This window comes from Larus michahellis, chromosome 3 (genome assembly GCF_964199755.1).
Source record: "Larus michahellis chromosome 3, bLarMic1.1, whole genome shotgun sequence".
Classification (NCBI taxonomy): domain Eukaryota; kingdom Metazoa; phylum Chordata; class Aves; order Charadriiformes; family Laridae; genus Larus; species Larus michahellis.
Genome location: NC_133898.1, coordinates 56,225,537 through 56,249,400, shown reverse-complemented (window position 1 = coordinate 56,249,400; position 23,864 = coordinate 56,225,537). Strand labels below are relative to the sequence as shown.

Genomic DNA, 23,864 nt, shown 5'->3' with positions numbered 1-23,864 from the left:
GTGTCCAAATATCTAAATAACTTGCGTTTCTTCCTTTGTCATGCAATCTGCAATATCTCTGTGCTTCACTTTAATTTCATTACTGACCTAAAGAGGGAACGTTGCAGGTCACAGAGATTATTTAAAAAAAAAATAATAATTATGTGGTCTTTTTGTGTTTTTTTAATTTTTAATTTGCTCTTGAGGAGTTTGGGGCCACTTACCTAAGTGGATTGCAAAGCCCCCAGTGTTTATGGCCACATTTGAATTGCATAGCTACAATTCGTGGTTCACTGTTAACTTTTTGATTTTTTTTTATTATTATTTTTACTTTTGAGAGGAAGCATGACAGTTGATACCAATAACGCTGCTGCCATTCAAAGCTGAAAATATATACCAGCCTAGATCTTTTCATTCCGTACTCATTGCATTAATGAGGGAAACTAATAGAATATACTCATGTAAGCTTTTCCTGGCAAGCTGAAATGTATTTAGCATGCATCCAGACTGTTTTGAATAGTGTTCCTGGTTGTATTTCTAGTTCCTTGCTACACTCTATGGAGCTTTATAAACTTTACCTAGAGTGCTTGTTTGTACTTTCAAGAACAGTTTATGGTTTGATAGCCTGGTTCCATTTTCTGTAAGAAAATAATGTTGAAATGAGTTTTTAAAGAATCAGTAATGGATGGAGGACCCAAAAAAGCTTTTCTGTTCTGTGGGGTTTTTCAGTTTGTTTGGTGGTGGTGGTTTGTTTTGTTTTGCTTTTTCACAGCACAATGTAATTGAAAGCAGTCAAGCTCTTATCGGATGCTCTGCGGCTCTAGTGGCAGGAGGGGATTGACTATTTGCCTATGCTTTTTTACTTATTCTTCAAAGATGATTTCGAAAGAGAATTGTTTCCCCCTGCAGCCAGTATATGGAACAGTGAGTGAAAGAGAAGAGTTGGAGGGAAAGAGACGGAGACTAACAGAAAATATAAGCCTGAAAGGCTATTTCAGGTTTTGGCTGCTTTTGTACTCAAAGATTATAAAAACAAGCCTTGAATGTTAAATGGAGGCAGAAAATGAAGCTTTCCTACTCACATTCGACATAGTAGGTGTTAAAATTTTATTTCCCTTCTGGTAATGTAACCTCAGCTATACGCCATTAGTAGTTGTGCATGGCTGTGATTTAATGAGCAATGGTTCATCTGCTTGGGCAGAATACAGTTCTGGGCAATTAATGCTGGAAGCGGTAGTGTAGTCTGGTGTGTGGTTGAGGCCTCGTCTTGGTTCCATTTGTATACCCTGTATTTAAAGTTGAAATACATCTTAGAATAGTGGGGGTGGTGGGTTTTTTTTTTGGGGGGGGCGGGTGTGGATGTGGGTACGTTCTCCTTAAGATGCATAAGACAAAGCATGAAATAAAATTCAGGTGGTGACTTTGTGGGCAGACTAGCAAATGTGATGTTAGCTTTCACTGTAGTGTCTGGTACCAAACACTATTGCACTGAAAAGAATGATATCAGTAATCCTAGTATTTTTAGTGCGTAGATTGAAATCCTATTTTAGTCGTCCAGAAAATGAGTGTGTTTCTTAAGTACATGAATTATGTAATGTAAAACTTCTGGTATGACCTCTGGAATGTGCCATGCTGACGTATATTTTTTTTTTTTAGTAGCTGTGATACAACTTATTGTTAAGGTCGTATTGTGTATTCCACTAAGTGATCTCTTCTGTCCTATGTAACTTTGCAGAATTACCTAAAACTTTTCATGCCAAGTGCGTCGTTTAGGCTGAACTCTACTTAAAAGCTTCAATTGAAATGGTGAAAAAGTTTTCAAGAATGAATATAGGGGGAAAATGTCTTAGTACTTTAAAACAAAAAATACACTTCTCTAAAATATTTGCTCTGAGAGGTTGCTAAAGTGAGTGATCATTTTGTCTAGCCATCTGCCTAGATTCAAATGGGACAGATCGCATGTTTGTATTTGAGCACTTGATTGTCCAAAAAGACTATCCTGCTGAGTATGTGCTGCACCTCCATCCAGTTTCTCTTACTGAGCTGTCTTACCCTGGATAGGTGTGCCTTACTCCAGCCTGAGAAGGCCATGTCGTTGCAGTTGACATGAGAGAACAGACTTGCTTTCCTGGGTTGTGAGCAATTGTTTTACTTTATTCTGAAATTCAGCTTTCAAGAAGGATTTTTTTATTGTTGTTGTTATTATTTTTAAAAAAAGTCAAGAAGATGCTGTGTTTGGCCAAAAAAGTCTGGTGATGCCATCCTTCATGGTTTGCGGACTGCTTGGGAGGTATAAGGGAATGTTGGGTGGGAACTAGAACTGACTGAAGGAATGAAGAATCATATCTTCCATAGGTAAAAAATGGGACTTGAGTATAGAGAAAAAAACAGTTTGGGAGTAGGAGAGGGTTTGGGATGAGGAAAATGGACAAAACCATATGTCTCTTCCCAGAGCCTGGAGTAAACCCAAAGTTTTGGAGTTTTGCTATGTCTTTTCTGTCAGGAAATATCTGTGAAACCCAGAGGCAAATTGTCTCATTCCTCCTCTGTTGCTGGACAGTATCTTTTTCTGCTGTCAGTTAATACCTTATTTCATGTGACAGAGGTCTTTGAATGTAAAAATGCCAGCTTAGCTCACTGGGTTGAATTTAGCAAGTTGCCAGATATGAGTACAATTGTTTTGTGTTGGTAAAACTGATCCATAAGATGCACACAGATGAGGACTTTCAGGTGTGCTTTTTTTTCCACAGGAAGAGTGATGTTTCTGATACTGGAGGATCTCAGGCAGCAGTTCTCTGAACTATTTTCCTTGTGGATTTGTGGTTGGTTTTTTGTTGGTGTTTTGTTTTGCCTTTTTTTTTTTTTTTTTGGCAAAGGAGCAAGGACCAGACCTGTCTCTCCTGCTGTCTTGCTACTGGATTTGAGTGACTATTGCAGGTGACTTGCAGAATAATGATGAGCTTATTTAGGAAACAAGGGATAAGTAAGAAAGAGGAAAAAAATATCATACTTTTGCTTCATGAATAAGTCACAACTACCTGAAAACTTGTCAATTATCTTAAACACATTGCTTATCACAACCATATGCCGTTTTGTTGTGCCGTGTATGCATATTGTGCTGGATTTTACTGTGTCAAAGTAAACTACTTCTTGTCGTGGTCTGGGCAAAGAAAAGGAAGAAAAACAAAGAAAAATCCACCAAACAAAAAGATCATCTATGTAGAGAAGATTTATTTCATAAAAGGTCTGAATGCTTATTAAACAGACTCAAGTGTATTGTAAAGTCCTATTTCCTTTTTTTGGTAAAGTACACTAAAACATGCTATAAGTATATTCCATTCTCAACTTAAATGTTAAACATATGCACTGAAGTGTTTTAACAAATACTCAAGCTTGCAATGTGGATTCTAGAATCAATTGTCCCAAGTATCTTGATGGGGGAAGAAAGAATCACATCTGCAAGCGCTCTCATTGATCTCTTCGTGGTGTTTTATGAGATTGTTCATAAAGGTCTACTTCCCAGAAAAGTGCAATTCCTTCAGATTTTTTAGAAAATACCTCTTGATGTTGAACAAGAGAGTATTAACATAAAGACATAATAAGGTATAGACCAAGGCAGTCCATATTTATTTACATGTAAAGAAGCCTTGTGCTTATTCTTGAAGGTGATATCGTATTGATGCATTGTCTCAAGGAAAGGCCTACATATCTGGTAATAGTAATTATTGTTACTGATTAGTAAAAACAATTGTGGATTACAAATATGAAGAATCATATCAATTAATAATGGCATTTTTGATATGCATTTTGGAATCAAGGGTATATGAGAATACTGTCATAGTTTCCAGGATAGTTACATTGTGCAACTCTGAAAAAGTTAGTAGTAATTTATCAAGAAATACTAACCTGTTTATGTTCCTGGAGAGAGTGCAGTCAGTGTCTTTTGAGGAAAGGTGCTGGTTTTGTTTTATTAGGTTTTAGCTGACTGCTGTTGTGACAGCCTTCATAATCATGCCACTTGGAATCTCACGGCAAAGTGTGTAAGTTACCTTTGATGTACCTGTAAACTGATATACCTTTATGAAGATACTTTCAAGGTAGTTTGACTTGTACTGACCAAAATACTCTGAGGACAATTTTGACTATGGCTATCTCAACTCTCAAGAGAGGTCTGCCTAATGGGGGCCTGATGCTACATGCAAATCAAGAATCGTGTGTAAAATGAAAAAGAAGGATGATCGGAAGGCCCAGCCTGGGCTATATTATTTTGATTACTTCTAGAAGTAAGAGTAGTACCGCTAACCAAACATTTACTACTGTTTACAGAGTAGGCAGGCCATCTACAGTCTCACTATTCTTAGTGAAAGCTCTGTTATGGTTGAAGGGAGTGAGCGTGGTTCAGTCTTTATCGAAAAAAGAATCCACCTAATAGAGCACTCACTTTACAAAAACAACAGCGTTACCTGTTTATCATGTAAAGAAGCAAAAAGGTTGTGAATCTACCTATACCTCTGATAGTCAGTGGGATTTTGCCATAGTATAAAAATACTCTTCATGGAGATTTTTTGTAGTTGAAGAGCTTTACTTTATCTTGAAGGGAATGAAACTTTGAAAGATGAGCTAAGTATGTTTTAACATAGACTGCAAATTAGATTGAACATTCCATTCCCTATGTGGAATAACAGTAAATAAAATTGGGCAAATAACAGCTAGTACCTTTCACTGCAGTAAAAGAAACCTAAGTAGCAATGTTCCTGTTCCTCACTTTATCAGAGGTTGATGCTTTAGTGATTCTCTTCATTGAAGTTTTGCTGGCTGTGCATGTTTAGAAAAAGTTAGTTGCCTGGCTGATTTCCTGCTTGCTAGTAATGTGTTGAGTCAGATGCTGAACTAATGCGTGGTACAAAAGGATGGATAACAGTAAGATTAGTATACTAATATGTCTCTTCAGATTAATTTATGGTCAAGTCCGGAAAAATACTCAGGTTTAATAAAGATGACAATTACAAACAGCCTATTTTTTTAACCTTGAAGTTAGGCCTCAGTCATGTAAGATTTAGTTTGATTGTTGCTAGGTTTCAGTTCCCTGGAGAATCATGTTTACATAGGTATATTTATCTTTTAGAAGATTATTCAGGTGTATGTATTTGCAGTGAATTCAAGCACGCTGCTTTTTTTCCTCTAGGTTGATGAAAAACAAGCAGCTTTTCAAAGCTGACTGGTTATCTTAATCACTGCAATGTGAAATTGAAGTTGCTTAACAGTTGTGATAGAGGAACTCAGTGAGTTTTTAATAGTGCTATTTTCTGTATGTGCTACCTAGCATAAGTAAAAACATATTTTTTTTTATCCTTTCAACACCACAGTTAAAGTATTTAATGATGTTACTAAAATTTTTTACTTGTTATATTTCTCATATAAATTTCTGTCACTGATTGTACTTGTATAGTAAATTAGAATTTGCAGTAAGGTAAAGCTGTACTTATTAGCATATGTAGTGTTCTTAATGGATTCTAAGACTGGTGCTTGAAATAAAAAATTTAATCTTACTGTATATGTGATAAGAGTGGGTCGTATAGCAGTTTGATAAAACACCTGCATACAGAATCTTGGTGGGTGACCTGTCTAATCTGTTGTAATTTGAAGACTGTCTGGTAAGGAATTCTTATCCCAAGCTATGTGTCAAATATGCTATCTGAAAACAGATCATGTTTTGATTTAACAATTTTTTTTCCCGATAAAATTGTAATTCACTATAGTGGATTACAAAATCATATGTCTCAAATTCTGAAATTTATTTTTTTTTTACTGTTACACTTACTTGCGGACAGTTAAAATCTGTTTAATTTTACAGCACCTGTTGCCCTTCTAACTCTTATTCTGGTGGCAGTTGTTAGTGTATTGACAATGAGCAAACCTTTTAGTTGTTTTTTTTTTTTTTTTTGTGGTGGTTTCCCCCACACCCCTTCAAGCCAAGCTCTTTATTTTTTCCTGTGAGTGGCTGTCTGTTTTCACATGATCCAAACATCCTTTCATACCTTCAGTATTTTTTTTGAATGAGGGTCACCAAAATTGTATACAGCATTTTAACAGAGTTGTTCATGCAATTCTTCCATTCTTTATCGAAAAAACTGTACAGAGCTACATCAATTAAGTTATTTGCTCTGCTACTGCTGTCACTGCTTGGTCCCTCCTGGTCAGTGTGTGATTGATAATGGGCTTTGCATCCTATCAGTGTCAAAACAGAACATTCCGGGGGGGTGGGGGAGCAGGCAACCTCCTAGATTTGCAGCATTAACAGTTCAGAGTGAGATTTCACTTTCACTAATTCATTTTTTAGATAATATTCATTTCACCCTTTATGAGGTTTTCCATCACCTTTGATCAATCTCCTTTTAACTAGTTCTATTTTTAGCACAGCTATTGTGACTTTGTTTTAGTTTATACTTTGAAGAGCTTTTCTAGGAATCACCATTTCTTAAGTTAAATTCCATGCAGTATGTTGCATGGGAAACTCCACTTAGCACTGCACAGTTTTCTGTAGTGCTCTCATCGTTATTATGTTAGCCTAGCACAGTCTAACTTTGGTAAACTTGTAGTATGCTTTACAGACCTTCACACCAGTATTTTAAGTTCTTCAACATTTCTGAAATTTGGCATAGTAATCCAAATGGCCTAAGGTATCTGGCTGGAATATTTACTTCTGAACTAAATTTTGGAGCCTCTTCCTGCATGTGTATGTGTTCGGTTATTGTACATCCAGCTCAGAGTTTCCAGTTTTTCTAGTATTCGTCTTTGACCCCTTTTGTTCAGATGATTTTGCCAACAAGTTCCATTACTTCATCAAAGTGACCTGTTTTGAAATCTAAGCTTAAATAAATTGTGCTGTTCTTCTGTTTGTTCAAGGTTTATAACTTTTTTTGATAGCCAAATCTAAAACAACTTCGTACGTTGGTTCAATCTATTAGTTTGTCACATGCAGGAATATTTGACTACTGCTATATTAAGGATTGATTAAGCTTTTTAACTTAATAAATGTAAGCTAAAAGATATGTTGGACATGTATAATCTTTTAACACAGATGGGTAGTACTTAATTTAGGCCTATAGTTTGGTTAGCTGTGTTGTCAAATTTAAGCTACGGTGTTGCTTATGTATTTGGTTAGGTAGAGATTTTGTTTATGTACTGCCTAACTCGGAAGTCTTCTGATACTTGGAAGTTAGTTTGAAGTTGCATAGTGCATCTTGATAATGTATTTAATGTCAGAGCAGTGCAATAGTTAACGTATTTGATGTAGTAGATGGCTAACTTGATGTCAGTGTTGGTACTTGTCAACCAAAATTGTTACTTTCTTACAGTCTTGTGAATAAAATGCTGACAGAGCCATGGTAGGGCAGCCTGTAAAACGCTACCGTGTGATAGGGAGCAGCCCTTAAAAGTGGGGTTGTATTACTGTCGTACATGATCAGTTAAAAAAAAAAAGTAAATTGGGAATGAGAGGAACTAGTCAGTCCTATTCAGATGCATTAGATTCCAGTTGAAGTGATGAAAGCTGTCAGGGCAGCCTCTTATGAAATAGTACTTTGTATATGTAGAGGCATTGCTTTTACAAATCCTGGATTAGCTTTGTTTTGCTATGCTAGCAGGTTAGAATTAGAGATGTTTGCTTATAACTAATTTCCTTATGATCAGAGAAGTTTCCTCAGTTTTTGGTGTTTAGTATCTAGCAGTATTGAATAGATTTCTTTGTTGATAACTAGTGATCACAGTTATTTTTAGATGTCAGAGGTACAAAAACTTAGTGCCAAAATCCAGGCTTTTGTGACTTTAAAGTGTCTTTGTCAACATCTCAATAGCAGTATAGTATATTTTTTTTAATAAAGAATGCATAATGTTAATTCTTCATAACTAATCAGCTACTGTTAACGAATCATTTTTTTTCCTTTAACTCACTGTCTATGTATGGTCTAGATATGTAGCTTTAAATGTGTCAAGTGATCACTGTGTGCATACACTGTAGAAATTCATCTTTATGACAAGGAAAAGACTGATACAAAGCTATGTGAAAAACTAACAGAGGACATAGGATATGCATCTTCGCTTTCCTATAGTTCCTGAAATACTTCATAGTAGCTACAAAGTTTTGTGTTCCCTCAGATTGCCTTTGTATGTGGAAGGTGTGGGAAATGTACTTTGGCCTTAAAACAATTAGTAGAAGACTCCCATGACATCACTGTGTTAGTCAACAGTTAATTATTTTTGGGTGATCATGGGAGTAAAAAAAATGCCCTCACTCCTTTCATACAAAAGACAAAGAGCCCATTAACCAATAGAATATTTTCTTGTAATTGCTAAGTCTGTGGAGGATGGTTGTGGATGGTTTCCAAAAGATTGAGAAAATAACCTGCATGTGCTGTACTTTATTCTTTGTAAATGTTAAGATGCACCCTTGGAAATCAGGAAAGAATGTAATGGTGCTGCTATTTAGTTCTTTCAAGTTGTGTTGTTTTTTGTTTTTGTTTTTTTTTGTAGTTTTCACTATTTGATTTCCTCTCAGTTCCAAGAATAAACAAAACTGAAATTTGGATAACTGCATCAGAATTCTAATTCTCCACTAAACTTCAGAACTGATTATTTGGAGGTTCTCAACCAGGATTTTTTTTCAATTACTTTGTTTCGTTTTGAAGGTTGTAAAATGGCATCTTGCCTTTTTACTTTGAGGTACTCCTGGCACGTACTGGCGGGATAGCATAGGGTGTGTGATTTCTTTGCTGATACTGAGGAGATTCTGATGTGAATTAGGCTACTGTTTTCTGAAGTACTCGGTATACTTTTTGAGCAAATAACCTTCTGGCTTTAACTGGAGAGCTTCCCATTACATGACTTCATAGGTGTTCAACATAAATACAATTTATTTTGTATATTGAAGATACCTGTAGAAATTGAACAGCAATTGACTGTATGTGAATGAATGGATTCAAACATAGGGAGCATGCAATAGTGTCTGGGTAGAGAAGGTCCATTGCAGACCAGTCAATTTTCATTGTTCACAAAGAACAATTTCAAAACCAGACAGTAAACTGAGGTAAAATACAGAATGGATGGCTCCTTTCTTTCATCTTTCTGATCATGATTAGTAGTTTGTGCAAAATTGTATTACTGCTGATTCTCCTGCACCGAAGATAGCCAAGTTGTTTATTATTATGGTTAGCTGTCAATCATTTGATTCACACTAGGGGGTATGCAAAAAAATAACAAACAAAAACCTCAAATAGGTTTAGCAGCTAAGTATTGTAACTAAGTATTTGGGGGCAACTTGCTAATAAAGGAAGTTGGAGTAGAAGAGTCTTCAAAGTGTAATAATTAAGCCTGATATGAATGTGAGCCACCAAATCTGCTTCAGCAGTTGTGCTGTGCTGATGGACTCTAGTGGAAAATATTTTGAAGAGTTTGATACGAGTTTGATAAGAGTTTTCAGTGGTGCCCGGGGACAGGACAAGAGGCAATGGGCACAAACTTGAACATAGGAAGTTCCACCTAAACATGAGGAGGAACTTCTTTACCCTGAGGGTGGCAGAGCACTGGAACAGGCTGCCCAGAGAGGTGGTGGAGTCTCCAACTCTGGAGACATTCAAAACCCGCCTGGACGCGTTCCTGTGTAACCTGCTCTAGGTGACCCTGCTCTGGCAGGGGGGTTGGACTAGATGATCTCCAGAGGTCCCTTCCAACCCTATGATTCTATGATTCTATGATACTGTTAATCTAATCCATGTTGTAAGGAAATCTTGTAACAAGCAGAACAGTATATGTTCATCTACTTTAACTGAGTTATTGTGTAAGCTTGATCTAATGCTGAGGCTTAATAGAGAGATGAATATTCTGGATTTATTTTCCTGATTTTTCATGTTGACTTTTAAAACAATTATCCTCAACTCTTAAAAGTTTAGTTTAGTTGTGCTGTTTTTTGTCTATCAGCTAATTACTCACCTCAAGAAGCTTTCAGTTTTACAAAGATACTCATTTGGATATGGATGGATAGTGTATGTCAGTTGCTAGATGATGTCAGGTGAAGATACCAAGTAGACTGCTGAAAGGCTTGTTCAACTATCCTTTTAGAGACTTCTAAACTGATTTTTATGTTAAAGATTTATATGCTGTTTGGAGCGTAGTACTGGGATATGAGGAGGCATGGGACTTCATCTCAAATGTATGGCTTTTTGAGTTTACCAAGAAAATGAGACGACTGTATTTAGTATTCTTTATATTATTGTCTTAAGTGAATGCAGATTGCCATTGTCAGATGCAATGCAGGGTTGAGGGATTTTTGATCAGACCCGTTCTGGCTGTTCTGACATACCATTGCATTAAATAATGTAAATGCAAGTTTTAGTGAGCGGAAACAAATGCATGACTGTTAAATGCATGCCGTTAATTATGTTAGAGTTCAATGTCATGCTCGAAACCAAAGCTGATGATGTATGAAAATTTGTCAGAAGTGGACTGTGTTTCATCAGCTTTGATGCTTGGTCATGTTTGTCTAAATTTTTAATTTTTTACTCTGTATTGCTTTCTGAAGGAAAGATGGTAGGAATCTTTTTTGCTTGATGTTCAGGCATTTCACTGATTAATAGCAGGGGGTGGGTAGGGTAAGCGCTTGCCAATGTTTTAGTCTGTACACTGATGATGCACGCGGGGTACAGGTCCATGTGGCACAATATTAAAAATGACTTGGTTTTTTGCTCGCGTTGCTATTTCTGCTGCATCAGCAATAGTAGCAAACAGCACTGGTGTTAACAGTGAAGACTGTTAAAATTGTGATGAATAAAACCAACTATTTCTTTGCCAAGTAAGCATACTAAAGCTGCTAGATTAGAAAACACATGAGTTGCAATGTTCCACCAATAATAAAGCACTTAAAAGCTTTTTGTTGACGTTTATACAAAGAGAACAGATGAGTGTGCTCTATTTGGTTTTGAAGTCAGTTTGCTGCAAACCTTAGAACTGCCCACAACAGAAGGAGTTTTGCAGGCTCTTCTTGCAAAAGAAAATGACTGAATTTTGATACCGAGTGTGCTGACAAATTGCTGAAAGTGTTGCCCACTTATCATTGGACTGACAGTTTAATCATCGAAAGGGTACTGCCAGATTGGGCTCAGAGGAACAAAGGAGAAGCAACTAGAGTTCTTCCAAGGCATTAAAAGATGAATTGAAATTTGGAATGCAAACACTTTTTTTTTTTGGGAAGGGTTGGGGTGACAGTGCTGCATAACTTGTATGCCATAGCCTCAGTGGTGGTGTCCAGAACTTCTAGATTCTTTTTCATTTCTTCTGAGAGAAAGTGCTGATCAATTCAGGGCATAAATGCAGCGATGTCACATTGTTTTGGTTCCTGATTAAATTTTTTATAATAAAGGTTGTATTTCAATTTGGTATGTCCTATGTCAACAAGGTTCTTTTTGGGCAGGGGGTGAACATCAGCACACCACTCTTGTAGTTTGATCACATGCTCTGTATTAGCTTTCAGAGAGCTTTCAAGAGAGTTCATAATCCACCTGCCTTTAGAGATTTTTCAACAAGACCAGAATATAATAGTCAAATACTTTTTGTGCTTTTTTTCCCTTTCCATTCTTAGTGACATTTTTCAGGTGTTTTGTTTACAATATTATTGGATGCTGTTTGAAGAAAACACTGTGTATTATATAGAACTTACTGGTATCTAGTTGCAGTTGTCTAATTGATGGGTAATGCTTTAATGGACATGGAATGGATTGTCTGCCTGAATAAACCCTGGATCCATAGTCAGTGAATTTGGGTCCTCCAAAGTGGTAATCGTATGTTTGTCTGTTAGAGTGTTTGTAACTTTTGTTTACTAGTTTGGGGACCTATCCGATTGCAAAAGAATTGGAAAAAAATTATTTTGTTGCTTAAAAGTATCTCTTAAATTCCTAAATTGGTGATCCAGCAGCAGCTGTGTGCAGCAAAAATATTTTATAAAAATGTTAACTTTTTGCACGCATTTTGTTGCATTTCACACTTAAAAAAAAAAACAACCAACATTAAACTTCTTAGTAGTAAAGAATGAGAAGGGACGTGAATCAGTTTTTTTTTCCCTGCCTGTCCCCTCAGCTCAAGGCATGCTGATCTTGTGAATTCGAGTGGACTTGCTAAAGTTGTCTCTGATAGACAGTTATCAGAATTTTTCACTTTTCACAAAAAAATATTGTGGAAATATTGGAGATATTATTTATTTTTGTTGTTTAATGCCATGTTCTGTAAGACACACATTTATTGTAAGAATTAACTTTTCCTGTCAAAATACATAAAACTATGCTGTATGTGGGGAAAAAAAAAAAAAAATCTGGTGTCATCGGTATTTTGGGCATAACTTGATTTCTGTGAGAAAGTAGAAAACTGAAACTGAGTGTTTTATGCATCACTGAGATCCAAGTACCATGTAGATTTTTAGTGATATGAACATAACTGTTTATCACCATACCTCTTACATTTTTAACCGTAAAAAATTTGCTCATAAGTTCTTTTTTTTTTTTTTTTTTGCCCCATGTGGAAACTGTCTTGTATTTGAGAATCTTTAAGAGTATAGTGCTTTGCTTCCCTAAGGAAGCATGCTGACTGGTTTTATAAGATGGTTAGTATTTTGATACATTCTGAATCTCTTGCTGATTGTGGCTATTGGTTTGTTCCACCCACATTTGCTGTGTATTGTAAAAATCAAGAATGATAGATAGGCTCTTCTGTGACAGATGAACAGTTTTCTCAGTTTAAAGAATTAAATTCTGTGTGCATTGATGGCTTAATGTTGTATTAGACTTAGGAAAGGAACATAGGCTGAGAGTGGCATCAGTTTAGCTCTGTTTGTTAAACAGCTGTAGCTAAATTGGTGCAAATTGTTAACATCGGAAGATTTATTTTAGTTCTTCAAATTCTTAGTCCTAGTTTAAACTGCAATGAGGAATGCATTGGTTTTAAAACAGTGTCCCGGTCTGTTCTTTCAAAAGAAATTGTAAATAATTTATAATAGGGCTTCACGGTGGGAAATTCTAAAGCTGTGAGCACTGGGGATGAGGGTGGTTTGCAACTCTGAAAGTGGTGGGGGAGGAAGAATTTGAACCTTTTCAGTGATTTCCTACTTTGAATATTCTTGCTGAGTGGTTGATGTAAACCCATTTTACGTTGCAATCCAACAGTCTTAAACACATACTGAGTCTTACTTCCTCTAAGGGAATGATAATTGACAGCTGAAAAGCAGTAACTTCTTGGTGGTTTTTAATGTGATGACAAACATTCATCTGAACACAGTCCGTCATGTGCTCAAGAGGGAGGAATACTTTATCGTTAAGTGTCATGAAGAAATAAAAAAAAAAGTACATCTCTGTACAAAGGTAGTCAGTGCAAACAGTGTGTCCTGCTTCAGATCATATCTTAAAAACATTAGAGAGACTGAAAAACACTATCTGTAGGTGAATGAAACAAAAGATTACATTACTTATATAGCTTTTAGGAACAGAGGAAGAAAACTGTTCTCCCGGACCAACATGCATGTCATTGCCCCCGTAGGTGACTATGTCATGCCATATTAAGGTGGAATAAGATATTATATTGAAATCAGTTTGACTTTTTTTTTTGAGTCAATTACTCCATTGCCCTGCTGTGAGCAAGACAAAGTTGCCATTTACTGCTAAACTTACAATTTACAGTGTACAGACCAGAGTATTGTTAAAGGTGAATAATGTGGATTTTGAAATTCTTCATAGAGAGTTTCTGTTTGTACCTACAGTGGGGATGGGTACTTGGATCTTTTCAGAGAGGCCTATTACTGCATTTGCAGAGCTCACAGGTTTTAGAGGTGTGGTGAAGCTGCTGTATTCTTTTTTTAGCTATGACTACTATTATAATTAAGTATCTCTGCTTACTTAACTCTCTTTTAAATCCCTAGAGTGTTATAGAACATAGTTAGCACTGTGGTGTTGAATAGAGGTAAAGTAGTTAGAACTGTACTTAGACGTTCACTTTGAAAGTAAAGCTTGCTTTATTTTTAAATCAGTTGTCTTCCTGTGAGAAATCATGGTGGAAGAATTTGTAAAGAATTGTAAATGCGGAGGAGCTAAAACCTTGCAAATGAATTTGGGAAGTGTGATTTCATGAGAGACATACCAAAGAAGCTTTTGGGAAGGAAAGATGAGACATCCGCTTGGTAGCGTGTAAGAAATGATGTGAAATAAATCTAAAGAAAAAGCTGTTTGCTTGGGTTCCTCTTATTTTTAATGATATGTGAATTCAGTGGAAAAAAAAATAAAAAGCTGTGCTTTGAAGATGTGACCTTCTTACTTTTGTACTACGCCTATCCTCAGATTTTTAAGTATTGTTAAGTATTTCAGAAAAGGATAAAATGGATACTTGCTAGAGGTGAGAGTAGAGCTTTTAGCTTTTTCTAACGTGCTGCTAGTGAGGCTTTCTGGAATCTTACTGCACTTCTAATAAACTCTCGAGGGAGGTGCTGGAAATACAATAGCAGATAGTTCTAGAGATATGTGTAACTGCTTGAAGTGAGTGGCAAAGTTGCAAGATAGACTAGAAGCTTGAATTTGGTTTAATGGAGACAGTAAAAGGAAAGATGTGATCAAAATTCATAGTTTTGTATGGACTCTTGCTGAGACACAAGGTGTGATTAAACAAGAGGCAGGTATCTGACAAAACTGCTGTTAGTCATAAAAGAAAAAAAGACCTTGAAGATGTGTAAAAAGATCCAGCAGAATCTGGGAAAACACAGGATGCATATTAAGCAGATATACAGCTCTTGAAGTTATTTATTTGGGAGAGTGCTTGTGGTTGGATGAGCTATCAAGTTGGGAAGGAAATAGGTTGTATTTTATCCAGAGTTAGTAGTGAGAGAGAATTGGTGAACTGGAGGTTTGATCTAATTATTTTGTAATTTAAGCAGTAGTACTTTGGTTCTACTAAATACAACATAAATGGAAAGAGAGACTCCTGGATAGCGTATTATGCAGAAAGGGAGTTTGAAGACCTGATTAGCAGTTAAAGAAAAATTGGGAATGCATGCGTGTTATTTCACCTATTGCTTCTGGATGCTTCTTCTGAGATTTTACGGAAAGTGTCTAAGGCAAGAGAGAAGATAAAATGCCAAGAAGCAGAAGAAAGAGTAGCACTTGAGAAGCCGATGACAATGCTGAGTTAGTGTAGCTGACTGTCCCCATCCTGATGTTTGTTGGTGTTACCAGTGGCTTGAATGTAGAGAGAGAAGATAAAAAACTAGATAGTCAAAGAAAACTATATTTCAGGTGTCTGGTCCTGTAGTAGAGTAGAAAATCCTGAGTTGGTGGGTGTCTTCATTCTATATAACATTTGGGGTGTGATAGATGGCTTAAGTTTCACACAAACCAGAATTCAGTGGTAGTCCTCAAGTCAGCTTATCATACTATCTGTGTGTATTCTGAATGTGTGGCTCTACAGTGTCACGAATGTGACATACAACTATTTGCAAGGGAAAGATTAAAATAAGTGTTCTTTCTCTCCTGTGAAAACTAGAATATCTAAAGTTAGTGATTATATTCTACATGAAAGATACAATTTAAAATTAAATTTTCAGTGCAACTACTCTGTAGCTGCCAAATATAAATAAAAATGACCGTGTTGCTACTTACGCTTCAGTACTTCGGCAGACTGCCTAGCTTGTTTCAGTGTAGTGTAAGTTAATGGAAAATCTGAAGGGAATGAAAAGGAAGCAACGTCTGCCAAAAGATAATAATATTTGTTCAAAGAGATGTACTAAAGAATTTCTTTATATACTGAAGCCAGTATAAATACCGCTTGTAGTTCCGAGGATTTTGTGCCTGTTGCCAAAATTGTCAGTGTAGCAGCAGCTGTGGATTTCTTCCTTGAGCTATGATTATATGATGACGAAATTTGTGTTCTCCATTTTAAACAGGTGTTAACCACCAAATCGTTATATAGTATACGCAATTGAGTGTGTCAGTTTCCAGTGGCGAAACAACTTGTTCTTGAACATGCAGAGTAAGTTTGTTAGAATTAATTCAGACTAACTCGGTTGAAAATTAGGGCTGCTGCGTTCCAGAGATTTCATTGTTTCTGACGCTCTCCCTCTCCTCCCTAGCTTTTCAAGTGGTGAAATCTTAGCTATAAATCATCTGGCAGAGAAGAAATTCATTATGAAACAGAGGTTATAATAATCTCGTCTGCTGCTAGAATTTCAAGTGACTTCTCGTTTTTGTGGCTTCCTGTGGTCAGATGAAAACACAAATTTTCTGTTTTCAGTTTCATTTCAATTCTGAAGATTTTGAAAGCAGTTGTAACAATTCTAAGTAAAAGGCTGGAAATATTGAAGTCTGTTTTTGCTTTACAATCCACACTGTCATGAGTCTTAATGTGTTGGGAACAATGCCTGTTTAAATGTTAGTTTTCAGTTTGGAACTTGGTTAATACATTAACTTTAAGTAATTCTTTAGTGCTACTGGAATAAACTCTTCGAGAAAATTTTATACTAGTTGGAATTCTGTAAGGTATGAAATGTGGACTTTTTTTTCCTTATAGCAACAATTTAAATACCAGTTTAACAGTTCTAGAAATGAAATACAAGCTCTTACTAAATATATTTTTTTGTTAAATAAGAGAAAGCTTTGTGTTCATTATCAGATTGTTACAGTTTAGTCGAACTGAACTTTATTTGAATCAAATGATCCATTTTTAACTACTTTGTTTATAACTACTCAACTATGTCTTGCAAGTAAATACCTTAAGGTGTGGGTAATACAAGTTTAATTGGTAGAAATAAGTCCACTTGTGACGTTCCCTGATGCTCTTGAGGAGTTTTTCATTACTTTGCAATGAAGTAGTAGGACTTTTGGGTGTATATAGAGGTTGCCCAGGTCTCTGATACCATACTTGTCTTAATTTTTTCATTATCTCACTGAGGGTGGTCAGTAAAACAATGTTTACTAGTTTCTTGTCACCCCATGTGTTCAGTAACTGCACCCTTGGGTTGTCAGATTTCTCCCTGCTGAAAGATACACCATTTCATTTCCAAATGCTATAGTTAATCTTGTAAATAGTTCTGTATAGATGCGTTTTTGTATTTTTTGTTTGGTATGGATTTCTAATTTTTTCACTTTCTAGATGCTCTATTATAAAATATATGTGAGAGAATTGGGTTTTATACACCTTTTAAATTATGTGAACAATGTTGTAAGTGTTCTATATAGCTGCACATAATTTTTACTTCAATAGCTGAATTCCATAAACAGGATGAGGAGGTAGCAAATTTACAGACATGAAGAAAACATTTAAGATGGGTGCTGTAATTTAAAACAAAACAAAAACCCAAACAAACACAAAAACCTAAACAAAACCGCAACAGATTTTTCTTTCAAGTTACCATCATGCTCACGAAGAGAAGAAGAAAATGGCATTAAGGTTTGGTAAAGATTAGAAAGAGAAGACTGTCATGCTAGATTATAATCTGTTACTGTATTTAATACCTAATATACGTTTTTCCCCCCACAGAAATTAGCAGAGTACGGAAAGACATGTATAACGACACATTAAATGGTAGTACGGAGAAGAGAAGTGCAGAATTACCAGATGCTGTGGGACCTATTGTACAGTTACAAGAGAAACTATATGTGCCTGTAAAAGAATATCCAGATGTAAGTATATCTTTTTAGTCCCTAAATTATTTTTTGATCCTTGTGGTCGTCTTTAAATGTAAATTTCATGTGATGCTACCCTTGGATCACACTGAATTGCTTTTGACAAGATACGTCTTAGGAAAGTAGTGTATATTGCACTTGGTGGCTTGATTTGTAGTGAGTGTGAGTGGAAGAAGGTTGTGCTAAATACCAAACTAGTATGGGTTATAAAGTCGTAGATCTAAGATCGGAATTGTCTTGTTCATTCAGTACTGTCAGTCCTGAGACACTGTGTAGTGAGTTTTATGAGGGAAGTAGTTCTTGGGACAGTGCTTTTTCCTTTTATTATGTGTCTAAAAGTCAGTTAGAGAACCCTTAGTGAGACCCCTCAGAGACCTTTTGGAGACTGTACTTGTTCTCAGTTACTGTTTGTCCCATACCTGTGTAACCAGTTCTGTTGCAGATAGAAATGTCTTTATCTTGGGGTTGTTCCTCCCTCTCCCCCTCCCGCATAAGAAAAGCTCCTTGCTTGCATGCCAATGTTATGTTCTCCATTGGGTGTTCTGTTCCATTGTACACCTACGTTTTTGAGGGAGAATGATTTCATTTAACTAGATGAACTATTTAGAACTACTGTGGTCTGAATGGTTTCTTAAAATAACTTGGGAAAAATAGTCCTGTCAAAATCTACCCCAACCATTTTTGTTGGTCACTGACAAAATAAGAAATTTTGTTATTCCTCCCTAATAGAATTTAGGGGTCTTGTTGCAGCGGGGGAGTGCAGGGTCCAAGTGAGGCATTTGCACACTGAAGTGGTATAAAGTGGAAGAAAGTACAGAACAGCAAAAAATGGAAGCAACGTTGTGTATTTCTGTGACTTTTCTTTGTATCATTAGTTAGATTAAGCTCTCCAAATTGAGCTTTATTATTTTAATGCTGCTTAGAACGTACAGGCCTCTAAATAAAACCTCATTGTGCCATACTCCATTAAGAAAATTAAGTGCAAGTCATTATTCAGAAAAGAATATTTAGACAATTTTTTCTCCCTTTTTAGTTTTCACAAAGTTGTTTTGTTGCTTTTGGGTTAAAATACCTCTACTGGGAAAAGTGTTCAAAGAATTTGCATTGGCAGTGAGGACATCTCTTCCCTTCCCTTCTGTCTTTTTTCCCAAATTAAACATATGCGTATGCATATCCAAATACATATGTGTACACATACGTACATGCGTACATATCTCCACACCAAAAACAGTTATTCTTTTGAAACTCCTTGGAATTACAGATTTTTGAGAGGAACTGTGCTATGCAATTGTTCCGTAAAGCAATGTAAATGGCTCTGTATCTGTATATATCTTAGAGTTATATTGATGATAGTCTTTTTAAAACATAACTTAGTTTTTGAAATTTTGATTTTATAACTTGACAATGTGTCCTTTGCAAAGAGTTGCCTTAATTGTCAGTTGTAGTTTTTACAGAACTTAATGCTTGCTGTACCAGGAACACAAGATAGGAGGAAGAAAAAGGGGTTGGATTTCCTATAATTATTATTAAGGTTTTCCTCTAGAAATCAGAGGTATAGTAGCTTAGCCTCTTCACTGCCAGTTAATTGACAAATATGCTGTAAAGAAGCGGGAAAGAGTTTGTCTCTGTTACTGTCAAAGTACTTGTGTAACTTTGGGTGTGCAATTTCTCTAGCTCCTGCTAGTTCTTTGTGTGCCTTCAGAAGAATGCCCTCAAAGTGGTCACTAATTTATTTTAATAAAATTTTACAAATTCAGAAGTTAGAAAGACTTGTGATTTGTATACATGTGACCTGGAATAAAAAGGTAGTTGGTTCTTTTGGGATGTGTAATGTTTGCTAGAAAATCTACAGCTTCTACCACTGTGGTGGCACATGGCAGTTCAAGCCTCACTGGGGAGCTAAGCACGGCGTTCTCTATGTGCTCCTGCCTGTCTACATGTTGTCTGTGTTTGTTCCTAGCTACTCAGAATGGGGTCTGCACAGCCTCAATAATTGGTTAAGCAACTAGAATATACTATTACGTATTTCTACAAGTTAGAAGTTAAATGACCTGCTTTGCGTTCAGGCTAGTACAGCATTCAGAAGGTCTGGAGTACAGTGATTCCAGCTTATCTTAAAAAAAACAAACCTGTAAAATTCACTTGTAAAGATTAATTTCACCTGTAAAGATAATTTCATTGTGATCACACAGTGTTACGTTAAACTTCTTACTCGTATCTAGCAATTGATTTAATTGTTATCAGATACAGGGAAGACATGCTGTGCAGACTATCAGAGTGAGCCTGTCAGATAAATCCAGTTAATTTTTTCTATTGCCATCATTCTCTTCCAACTGACAATCTTCTACACCTTACAAAAACATAAAGATGGATAAACTTAAAGATTATGCAGAGAAGAGTGACCAGAAACTGTTTTCTGATGTAGGTTTAGTAAATTTTTAATACCAGAAAGGAGAAAAAAATTGACAAACTTTTATGATGTTATAATAAACTTTTATTCTGGTAAATATTTTTGATGTATAATTTTAAGCATATAGATTAGTTTACTGTAGTGAATACTGAATAGTACTATAGTGCCATTTTGTGCACAGAATCCAAAATTAGTTGAGGCATAAAAAATAATGGTCTGCCATAAGTTTAAACAAACTCATGTTTTATATTTGTGTATAAAAACATACATATATATGTATATGTATAAAAGATGACACTAAATTGTCGTAGCCTATCACTTTGATATTACTGTTCGACTGTAATTTGGGTACCTACACAAAGGAAAGAATATATAAAATTGAATTACAAAGCTAAAATAAATATATAAAATTCTCTATAGTCTCTTAATAATTTTTTTATATGAATGCATATAGAGTATTTTAATTCTGATTTTTATTCTAAGACCATAGTTGATTGAAGGGTTAACTTTCAAAAAAAATTGATTGTCAGAAACGGTCTCTAGTTTTTAAACGCCAACTATCTAGAGTCTGTATTTCTACTTTTGTACTAATAAGTGGAAGACATGCAAAAATCTTGCTAAATAGTCACTAACTTTCTCTTGTATGTATGTAGTATAAGGAGCATTTTCTCATGATGTAATCATAATGTGATAAATTGTGTTAACTGTTGGGGTGGTCCGCTTTCTGGCTCATTGTTTTTTCCATTGCAATCTACAGTAATGCAATTGTGTATATTTGTATATGTTATTTTCTTCTAGCACCCTTGGAAGGCGTTACATTTTTATAGACATTTTAGTCTTCAAAATGAGATTGGAGCTACTTTCTTTTCTGAAGCATGTATGTGCTCGTGAAACTTGAGAAATTGTGCAGAAGGCACCCAGAAGATTAAATTCCATTAGTTGTCTGTAATTCACCCTTCAGTTATAAATGTGTTCTGCACGTAGTTAAATCTCTGTATGCTCATTTAAGTCTTTGGTGTTACAATTTGAAGGCATTTCCAATTCACGGAGAAGTATCTTCCATCAGAGTTCAAAAAAGTAAGAAGAAAAGATGTCAGGAAAATTACTGAGCTCGTAGGAAGCAGAAGAATGGAGGATATGCTATTGTTTGTGGGTGAATAGTTAATAGTCTTAAGCATTTCTTATGCTTCAGATAAATGATTAATTTTCTTGAATTTCCCTAAAGAGCTGAGACTAAACTTTCTGTCTGATATCAATTTAAACAGTTTTTGGAATTAGTACCTACAAATGTTGGACTGAATAAATGTTTTTCTATTATAATCATGGCTTTATTATTAATAAGTACCCTGTTAGCTCTGATTAATGTGAAATTCTCTGTTGGAACTCTTCTGTGCCTCTTCAGTAAAAATGTAAGAACTCAGTAATTATCGCATCTAAAGTAGCATGTCCTTTGAGTATACTGAAGCTCAAAGGCCAGCAGTGATAAACAGCTTGTGCGTACTTTCTGACCATTTTAGTTAAAACTGTTTAATTAGTACAACAGAATGATGAACAGAGGGATTCATTTTACTATGGGGAACTTACTGACAAAACGTTTAAATCCTTTTTCAATTTGGTAATATCAGAGTTTAATAGCATCCCTAATATGGATTAGGAAAATGATAACATCCTCTTTATTTATTGTTCTGATTCTTTTACTTAAGCTCTTCATTCCCTAGTGGTAAACAGGGAAGGAGACTAAAAGAGCTGGCCTTATTTACCCTTGCAATAGGAAGGAAAGAGAGAATATAATGGGTCTCTGTGAATAAACTTGGGCTACAGAGTACCGGCAGGGCTGAAAGAAGGTTTGGCAGAAGGTTAACTACTGATACAAGTACAAATGTACATGAAAGAACTAAAATAATTTGTTTACTGATTTCCAGGATGAGTGAGATATTTGGAAAAATATTCTAGTAGAAGTCGTGGGAGCAAAAAAGTTAATTTTGAGTTTGAACTTTATATACTTATGAGAGGATTTATGCACTCTGGTTGCAAATGGTAAGGGAATGGATTCATTGAGAAAGGTCCCCTTTGTTTAGATGCTAATAAAATGGAGACATGCCTGGATATTTGTATGAAGCTTTTCTTACTCTTCTGTCTAGTGTTTTATTGGATGTTCTTCCATACTGACCATCTGATTCACCTTTTGAAAGTTAAGTTTCTTTTGAGCCCTGGTTCACACTCAGTAGCTTGTTTTTTGGTTTTGCTTTTTTTTTGGTAGCACCTTGCTGAAAGATGACATACATTGTCATAATTTTATTCAGAAATAAGCCTGTCAAATCTACAGAGCATGTTTGTCCTCGGAGGTAAAAGGATGGAAGACAGTCTAGAATACATTGGAGATAAAAATCCTGTCCTTTAGTTTCTCATGGTAATCTTGCAGGCTCAGCATCAGTTCAGGAGTACCGGTGAACTTGGTCCATATTTCATCCTTGGGAGAGTTTTTTCTTCCCCATTTAACTCTTCGAGCATTGAGTGCAGTTAAATTAGACAAACAATTACCTAGTCATTTCTCTGTTAATAGTCTTATTCCCATTCTTACTTTCAAATTTTGCTCTTTAACTATTTGCAGATGCTCTGTTTTGCATGTGTGTGTAAACAAACAAACAAAAAAAGGAGGGTAGGGTGGAAGTAAGACAAGTAAAGACTAAGTAAATAGCCCTTTTTTTGGCAAGAGACAGTGTTTCCCTTAATATTTTTCAAAGTAAATTCAGGAATTTGGGAGCAGAAATAAACTGCATCTGGTAAGTCACTATACAGGTCTAACTCCTAAGGGTAGGAATCCTCTAATCTGACATTAACAGCTAGTGCTAGACATTTGGGCGAAGAGGACATGTGGGTGAAGAGGAGTGTGTGTGCAGGGAAGCCAAGTGCTGAAGGAAAGTGGTAAGCTTCTAAATTAGTCTAAACAGTTAGTTTGTAGATGCCTGTTATTTTTCTGTGAACGAAATGTCTGAAATATTAGCTAGAATAAATTAATATTACTAAAAATGGCTAACATAGGGAATTACAAAATTGGAGTTTGCAAAGGATGTATCCAACTGAACTTTTTGAAGAGCAAGTTAACACCTAGTAGTCAACATCTATCATGCTTAGTTTTGCTTGCATGGTGCCTTTCGTTATGGCTTGTCTCTCAACTGTAGTTATCTCTGCAGAGTTATTAGGCTTTCAATGGGCCATTTGTTTGATCAGAGCTGTCTTCTTAATGGCCTCTTTTGTTTTAGAATTCTGCACTTTATGTGCTTGAATTTCTTTAGTTCATGGACTCCAAAAGTATTTGAGTATGTGGTTTCGGTTGATCATGTACAACTCCGTTATGTCAGTTTGTCTATGCTTCATTTTGCTGCACTGTTTTCCATCAGAACTTCTAGTTTGTGTAGTAGCTCTTGCAAGACTAAGTACCAAAGAGTTGTGTGCAAGTACAAATAATGAAAGGTCAGTTGTGGGGCAGAGAGATTTATGCATTTTTGCTTTTGTTTTTCATTGTTTTTCTGTTCAATCTGTTCTTTGAAGTGTTTATCATAGTAAAGAAGGATTTCATACAGAGAGGAGGAAGTGCTTCAGCATGACATTTTTGCTTGCTGTTGTGAATAGGTTAGGTACACGTGGGTACACCTGCTGAATTTACTGGTATTTTTTTGTGAATTAACATTTTTGTGTATTTTAGCTAAGATAGGGGACTGCAGTAAAAATGGAAATACATCAGTAAGGGATAAACCCATATTTAATAGAGC

At 35.8% G+C, this 23,864-nt stretch overlaps 1 protein-coding gene across 14 annotated transcripts in view; it reads left to right on the top strand.

Moving 5' to 3' along the window:
* The window catches only part of QKI (QKI, KH domain containing RNA binding), a 161,774-nt gene that overhangs the window by 21,484 nt on the left and 116,426 nt on the right, over window positions 1-23,864 (top strand). For all 14 annotated transcript variants that reach the window (XR_012586171.1, XR_012586173.1, XR_012586172.1 and 11 more), the window contains exon 2: window positions 17,536-17,678. Coding sequence is in view for 9 of the 14 variants with exons in the window: in XM_074580281.1 (XP_074436382.1) it covers window positions 17,536-17,678 (143 nt within the window). In the remaining 5 variants the exon portion in view is untranslated. The remainder of the gene's footprint in view (window positions 1-17,535; window positions 17,679-23,864) is intronic.